The sequence below is a fragment of the Phalaenopsis equestris genome, unplaced genomic scaffold (assembly GCF_001263595.1).
Source record: "Phalaenopsis equestris unplaced genomic scaffold, ASM126359v1 Scaffold000062, whole genome shotgun sequence".
NCBI lineage: Eukaryota > Viridiplantae > Streptophyta > Magnoliopsida > Asparagales > Orchidaceae > Phalaenopsis > Phalaenopsis equestris.
This window is the reverse complement of record NW_018164504.1, coordinates 19,851-28,673: the sequence shown is the minus strand read 5'-3', so window position 1 is coordinate 28,673 and position 8,823 is coordinate 19,851. Positions and strand designations below refer to the sequence as shown.

The window sequence follows — 8,823 nt, the reverse complement described above, 5'->3', positions numbered from 1 at the left end:
TATATATATATATATATATATATATATATAATGAACATTGATTGGGTTATATCTAATATAATAATAACACTTTACTGCATATTTTAATTTCTAAATGGTGTAAGAACGATGGACGAACCGTCGAATTCGTAGAAGTATCGCATTTACCATCTCGAGGTAAGTAACTACTTTTATTAGAAGATAAACATATTGTTCCAGTTAGAACGTTGATCCTTGTTAATTATAGTACATTTATAGTTATTCTATAGAATTGTCATTCATGCCCCTGCTACTTTGATTTTAGCTTCGTGTTTGTTATAGACTTCAATTATTGCTCACGATGGAACGACTATCTTAATTTATTGATGCAAATTTTTTACATATTTGAGTAACCCTGTAATTATAGTGTTTTCCTTTTTTTTCCTTTTTACTTTATAAACTTGCATGTGAATTCATGTCATATCACTAACCTTTGTGAAACTGCATACTTCTTACATAATATATCTGTGGAAACATTTTGGCATGTTTGTGTGTGATGGCATATAAGTCAATGGAACCCTTTTGAATTTTGACTAGCTGGGCCAATAGACCCACAGTGATGACGCTATAGGAAATCGTCGAATTTTCTTGCGTTGATATTAACCTTCCCGGTTTCAGGGTGTCTATTAAAACCAACTCTATAAATAATAAATTACAAAATAAATAAAAAGAAACTTGATGAAAAACCGACTATTATATTATTCTTATTTGGGTCTAGTTGTTCCATGTGATCATTTTTATTTTGATTCGGCTAGTTTTTTATTTTCAGTTTAGTTGTATCGATGAATTTTTCAGTATTAATAAAATTTGCATTTCCCTTTTTATTGGCATGCAAGTCTTTCTTAAATAATATAGAATAGGTTTATTTCACTTTATTATGTCATGTGTTGCCGGCATGTACAGACTTTCGGACTCGAGGTGTGATAGAATGGTATCAAAGCCTATGTTTTGTATTTAAATTTCCTTAACATTGCATTTCATATCTCTTTGTTTTCTTAGGATTGGGTATGGGATAGGTTATCAATGTTAGTTAGTTATTCAATTGATTTTGATTTTACGTATCTTTCAATTATTTCGAATGGCTATGAAAAGAAGAGGCGCTATAGCAACTCGTGGAAGAGGAGTCCAGAGAGCTACTACAAATGACGTGTCTGTTCCTAAGGTTATCCTGCAAAGACCACCGAGACTGCTAGAGCACATAATCTCAATATGAAGACTCTCGTGGAGTTGATAACACAGCATGTTACCCAAGTAATACAAGCTAACTTTGCAGCCCGCATTGCATAAGAGGTCCAAACTATCCAGCAATCAGTGCAACCAGCATTACAAGCCACTCAACCAGTACCACCAGTGACTGCCATGAAGGCTCAACCTAATCAACCAATGGCAATGACCAATGCGAGCACTATAGATTGAAAGATGGATCAGTTTCTAAAGACACATCCTCCTACATTTAATGACATGGTGGACCAGATTGAGTCTGATGCATGGCTCCATAATATAGAGAAGAGGCCTCGAGGAATAAAGTGCCCTAAAAACCATAACGTAGATATTGCAATATTCCAGTTGCGTGAAGGAGATGGTGATTGGTGGGAAAGTCACCATCGCAATGCTTTTGGACCAGACGCAGTAGTTTCCAGGGCGGATTTCGAGGACAATACCTGAAGCAATATTTCCCTATAGCGGACATGACCAAGCTCATGAATGACTTAAGGAAGTTGGAGCAAGGAATGAAAACTGTTTGGGAGCAGGATACGTAATTTGTCAGGATCATCTTTTCATCCCATCATTTAATCAACATGAATATCAGAAGATAAATCACCTACTTGAGGCTTGAGAGAGAAGACATTCAGAGGTTCCCATTAGTTGTCAAGAGTATGACTTATAGAAAACAGGTGGATCGAACTATTCATGCGAAGATATAGATCAACGCTTGCATAGTAAAACATGTCTGGAAGCGGAAGAATCCAGATACACGAGCTAATAGGAGGTCCCAAAAGAAGCAACATCAAAATAATTAGGCATATAAGTCAAAAACAAATCCTTGATGCGTTCACTGCGAGAAATGACATTTTGGAACTTGTAACTTGGTCGTCAGCAAATGTTTCAACTGTTATAGTATCAATCATAAAACTACAAGAATATGTGACATAAGTCAAGTGGAGAACAATTTCAGAAGCATCGCAAAAAAGAGTTGAGCAAAGCAGAATTATTTTCAGCCTCAACAACAACAATAACAAATGGTGGCATCTCAACCGTATCAATTGTATCCTCTTGCACCATAATAACAGTAGTACCAGGAACCAAAGCAGCTGCCATGGATGTATCAATAACCCTCAATGGTGCAATACTATCCTCAACAAACTAAAACTCCATAGCAGCCCAAACAAGCAATTCCACCACAAGCATTTGTTATGGCGTAGATAGAAGCTTTTGAAGCTCCTGATGTGATGACAGGTATCATCCTTACTTCAAATCAACCGACAATGATATTATTTTTCTGAGGCAACACATTCATTCATCTCAAACAATTTGCATCCAGTGTATTAATTTCTTTATTACAATCACACCTATCAATCACCCTGTCATCTGGCTCACATGTGATTGCTATTCAATGTGTTCGTGATTGTAACATTGCCATAAATGACATGCATATGCCTGTTATTCTCATTTTATTCCCAATAGTTGAGCTTGATGTAATCTTGAGTATGGACTGGTTAGCCACATATCATACAATTATAAATTATTGTAAGAGACGGGTGAATTTCTGCATACTTAGCTCAATTCCCTTCTGCTTCAAGGGTATCAGAGGAGCTATTTTTTGTCCAATATCAGAGCATGCAAGTTTTTCTTTGAGAAATGCAATATATGTTCATTTCTTTGTGTTCTGCGTTGTTGAGGTATACCGCCTTTAGGACTTGGGATGTGACAAGATGATTAAATGATATATATACATAAATGAGTTATTAAGAAGTTAGATGCTTATGTTGGAGTTCTTAAACTTTGTTCCATCTTAAATGAAAAACAGTTTAAGATTGATATTATAAATCCAAAGAAAAATAGGCTGCGGAGAAGAGTTCAAATTAAGTATCTAATTTAATATTGTAGAATTGGATGTACAACTGAAGAAATAACTTATGTGCTAATCCTTTTTAATATGTTTTAATTCTACTATTGCATCACTAAAATTACTTAACATATGAAATTTAGTTTATTTTGGGAGTATTTTGATCCAAAAGACATTTTGTTGTCTATCGCATAATTAAACAATTATATGTCTAAATAGCCGAAAAACGAGGGATTAAAATTCAAAAAAAAAAAATTGAATATTTCTTTTGTTAAATAACTTTTTTGTATAAGATAAGGCGTACCTTTGCTGTGGGGAGACATGCATTAGTGAGCAGAATGAATGAACTTCCTCAGAAGAAGCTGCGTTGTAGATGCCCAATGACTCTTGCAATGGTGCAATCTGGCTATACTGATTGGGTGCCATGTATCCGCTACCAGCGGAAACCTCGGTATTGCGGCGGTGCTCCATCAAAGATGGAACGATAGCCCTCATCTCAGCCGCCAAAGCAGCCGGAAAGCCGTGATTTATCACTCGGAAGCAGCCCATCTCAGTTATTGCTGCGGCCAGCTTCTGCTTCCCCGCCTGAACGAAGCAATTAGCCAAATCGATCACCGGCACGGAAATCTTCGCCGTTTCCATCACTTACAAAGTCCTCTGTTTCGCTCAGCTAGGAGATCGCCAGGGGCAGGCTTTGCTGCTTGAGGCGGGTTGGGGTGGATTTATGGCATGTTTGGGCAGCTGTAGTTTATATTCTACTTTAAAAAAAAAAAAGTTATTATCCTAACAGTCTGATTTAGATTATCAGGATAAATTGATTTTTTGTTTGAGGGAACTTAATCAGAATAATTTATTTGCAGCTATTTCTGAAAAAATAATCATCATGCTCCTGTTTAGTAATGTTGTTTGTAGCAGAATTATCTTGACAAAATAATTGATAAAATAGTAGTCACAAACTATTACATATCACTTTAATAAAATAAGTTTGAGTCCTCATTTTCTCGTAAGTATCAAAAGCAATAAAATAAAGTGAAAAAAAAATTACAACTATAATTAAAAATATTAAAATATTTTATTTTAAAATCCTGACAACGTATGTCCTCAATTGCACTGAAGTGAAAAAAAAATTACAACTATAATTAAAAATATTAAAATATTTTATTTTAAAATTCTGACGACGTATGTCCTCAATTGCACTGTCCTCTTGAGAAACCATCGTACCCCGATCACTGTCGGCAGTGGAATATACCGGAATGTCGACCCAACAAAAGAAATTGCATCGCACTGAAACTCCCCTGTGACAACCGTCTATCAACTACAACTTCTAGAAGAGCATCCAAAGCTCAATAAAGTTTATCTATTGAGTTTTTCACGAAAATGTTATTATCTTTCCTCCTTTTCCCAAGCCTGAGCCTCTTTGACATGCAACTGGACTCAATATCCTTCTGGTTAGTGCTAGGCACTTCATCGTGAGTCGTAACTTACTCAGGTGGCAAGTCATCTGATATGCCTGCAAACCCTAACTCAGTTGGGTTGAATGCATGTTTGTCCGTTGAGACAACCCCCTTAAACATTACGTCCAACTTATCTTCCAACTTCAGGTCAATTACGCACTGCTTATATTTTTTTGTTGTTGGAATTGACTGCAACGTGGGGGGGAGGGGGGTAGTAGAGGGCATGTTAGTTGAAATAAATAAAAAATGATCATAAGGCAAAGTAGAGTATAATTATTACCTCTAATTTCTCAACTCACAATTCCTTTAGAGCATCAATGGTTCGCTTAATGGGATCTCAACCCAACTCGGTGGATTCCCGTTTCAGCTCCTTCCATATCTTTCACTCCTTCTTCAATTGATCTCATTTATTTTTTAATTTCAACCTGTCATAATCTTTTCTCATCAATTCTTTCAATCTCTTCGCAATATTTTGTCAACATTTCTTATTAAAATACGCGGTTGGCTTATTTCCGAACTAAATTTTTTTAATATAAAAATTACAAAAAATGTTATTTACTTCTTATCCCACATTGCGAATGGATCCCCTTCACTCGTCTTAGCCATGTAAATACTAATTGAAGAATACGACACTTAAAACAAAAAAAATCAAAACATGTAACAAGCCAAAAAGTATTATGCATCATGAGATAAAGCAAACACATATTTAAATCATCTATATATATATGGAAAGAAATGAGGGCCACTTCCAGCCAATAGCAGTAATTACACTAAGTTGGCATGTAAGAAAATGGCACTATCCCAATAAGATAAGAAAGACTAGAATAGATAGGTGCATCCAAGAAAATGGAAAAAGAAAACTAAGTATAAGTTCTCATTCAAAAGATACAGAAAAAGAAATACAAGAGCTCATAGACTCCAATCACCAACAAAGTATATGAAAAGAAATTGTCCAAGGCAGCAATGCAAGCATAAAAGAAATGAAAATGAAGATAGCCAAGAACCACAAGAGACACTTATATTTTTTTTCCAAAATCATGGCAGCAAAACTTAATGGTCTCAACTTTGCCCTCAAAGAGAGAAACTGCATGTACACCTTCCAAAATAAGCAGCCAATTAAGCAGAAGAATTCATTCTTTAAGAAAAAAAAGCAAGGGTAGAAGCCAAATATAAAACAATGACAGGTATAAAACCCAAAAGAAAATACAATGAATGGAATGTTCCATCCAATTCTATGTGGAAGCAGCCAATAGAAAAGTCATCTAAGCCAAGACAACTTCAACAATCTCCTCTGAATTTCAATATTCTACTTTGTAAGTCAAATTGACAACCAGATCTTTTCCACTTATATTTCAATACAGGAGTTACTATTGCTAAGATTTTTGTTGTTCCTTTCAACCAAAAGGTAATGAGCGATGATGTGAACAGAAAATATTACAAAGAAGACAGTCCACATGAGAAAGAACTTGCACAAAAGAGTAGCCTATGACAGAAATTTCTAGCAAAACATAATTTTGAAGTATAGCACGAAATGTTGAACAATAGAAGGATAAATAAGCGAGGGATTCATTGAGTTCATTGCAAATGATACAAGTCAAATTAGTCGTAAAGCCTTCATAAGCAAAGACATCTTTCATTTTCAACGTACGCATAAGAATCTTTCAAGCAAATATAACATGTTTTAAGAGCACAGTCTTTGAACCATGCAAATTCTTTCCAAGTCAACATGGTTCAAGAATAAGACAAATTAAAAATATGCAAAAGAATAAGCCAACTGTAATTATTGATGGAGGAATCCCGAACATCAATGTTCAAAAATATGTTGAATGCAAGAGCCAAAATCAATATCAAAGGAAATAGGCAGAAGCCATGAACAACCACAATGAGGTTTTGAACTATAGTATTTGGATCAACTCAGAATATCACATTATTCCTAAATTTCTCGCAAAGGTCTCCACATTAAGCCGCAACTCATGAAAAAAAAAACATAACTTCTTTTTTTTAATGAACTTTAAATGATATGCAACGACGGACATTATTTGTCATAGCTCTTTCAAAAGAAAGAGGCGGTGTAATTTGGCTTAGCCCAAAGAGAATAGTAGGCAAGCTCCAAGAAACAAGCAACGAATAGTAATTATATAGTCTCCATATCAACTTAAATTGCACAAAATATGAAAAGTTTCTAAAGAAGTTAGCCCCAAACCTACAATGGCTTATCCATAACTGTTTGCCAACCCCTTCGATGCAAATAAAAAGTTACCAAATTGTAATAGATATGCCGTAAGACAATTCACCCAAGGGAAACCCCAAGGATTTACACAGAACGCTGATGTCAATCCCATGCTTCAGAAAATTAACAGAGAAAGAGAACATAAGGTTCCTTTCCATGACATTCCAGACAATTGCCTTCAATATCTAGGTGTTAAATAGAGCTTACCATGAACTCTAAAATTTTTGTATCAAAAGATGTCGGTGCTAAATTTATGCATTAAAAGATGCAAGGGCAAAATTTCTTTAGCTTATGATAGTTCTACCATGAACTCTAAAATCAAAAGTTTGCTAAAGAAACTTCACCTTAACACATTAAAGGACTCATTAGAGGAGAGTACAAAACTTGGATGATCATTGTGATGGGCAACGCATTTGATGGCTAATGCCAAAACTACATGGTGATATAGGCCTATAATAATTCAAGGTTATAGTATGTCGACTTTTACGAATTGAAATGATAGTGACATGCTTAACATGACTTTGAATATTATTGCAAGAGCAAAAAATACTTGAGTGCATCAAGGAAAGCGAAGCCTATGATATGCCAAATATCTTTAACAAAATTAAACATAAAAGCATCATGCCCATGAACCATATCATTCCAAATATAAAAAAGAGCCAACATAATCTTTCCCTCAGTGAACTCAGCAATGAGATTATTACAACCATTTTTTTTGAAAAAGTATGCATTTGTAAGGAATATTATAGGAAATGCAACTTGGTCTTTTATTATTATTAAGAAGAGTAGAAGCGTACATAATAGCTTTCTGCAGCTTATCCAAATCTTTTCTATGACAACAAAGAATAAAAAATCCTTACATACTGTTAAGAATTATAATAGGAAATAATTTATTCCTATAAAAAGTTATGAGGAATAAATTATTTCCTTAGAATTAAGGAGATATTTCCTTTCCTATTTTATATTTATTTTCTTGGATTATGAATTATCTATTTTCCTATTTTATGCTATCTCCTATATCTCCAAATAATTAATATGAATTAATTATTGGAGATATCAGGTGATATATTTTCTCTTTCATATCATTTTTTTTTTATTATTTTTCCTATTATATGATTCTTGTAAGAGTTATTTATATTGTTGTTCATATCAAAGAAATAATGAAGTATTTCACTTTATTCTGCATTATTCTGAATTTCAACATGGTATCAGAGTAAGGTTTCGTACCCTAGCCAGCGGTCCTCCTTTGAGAATTATCGGACTCCCTTCCTGCCATCCTCTGTGCACGAAGGGAGGGACACTCGGCATGATATTTGAAGTGATGATTTTTTCTACTTCTCAAATCCCTATTGATACATCAAAATATATACATTTTTAGACCCATATTTTATACTTATTTTTGGTGATATTGCACTTTAATGGAAGGTATTTTGATGTTTTCTTGCAGGTTGTTAATTTTTAAGGCTTAAAGTAAAAAGGATGAAATTTGGAGTCAAAATGACGTTTTTGAGGAAATACTCAGTGCCGGAAGTGCCAAGGTCAGTGCCGACGGGGCAGAACAATCAAAAGCTGGAGAATTTTTACTCAGCGTTGACAGCGCCAGACTAGCGTCGACGGCGCTAAAGGCGGTTCAGACCCCATTTCTAGAAGGTTTGATGTATTTGGATGATTTTTGAAGAGTTTTTAGAGGTACCTCTTAGAGAACCGACCTTAGGCTTTATTTGGGGCCGAATTTTATCTGAAAACAGGCTCTTCTACATTCATTTTTTGCTCCACAATGTTCCACCACACCACATTTTCATAATCCATCTTCATTCCATCACCATATTGGAGTGAATTAGTGATGTTGCTTTCATAGTTTAGAGTTTTTGTGGTGAGATTTAGTGTGAAACTTTCTGTAAGAGTGTTGGAGAAGAAAAAAAGTGAGAGAGTTCTTCTTCTTTCATTTCCTAGAATGAGCTAGAAGGGATTTTCTTTGAGAAAGAGTTTCAGATAAGTGTTGTTTGTTTATTAGTGTTGTATGAACTTTCTTTTATATATGAAATTTGTGTTTT

General features: G+C 34.6%; 1 protein-coding gene across 3 annotated transcripts in view; it reads right to left on the bottom strand.

Annotated features, from left to right (window-relative positions):
* LOC110019597 (2-oxoglutarate-dependent dioxygenase DAO-like) overlaps positions 1–3,804 on the bottom strand; it is a 99,085-nt gene extending 95,281 nt beyond the window's left edge. For all 3 annotated transcript variants that reach the window (XM_020717331.1, XM_020717332.1, XM_020717330.1), the window contains exon 1: positions 3,390–3,804. In XM_020717331.1, the coding sequence (XP_020572990.1) occupies positions 3,390–3,727 (338 nt within the window). In that variant the 5' untranslated portion in view covers positions 3,728–3,804. The remainder of the gene's footprint in view (positions 1–3,389) is intronic.
* Between the last annotated feature and the right edge of the window lie 5,019 nt (positions 3,805–8,823).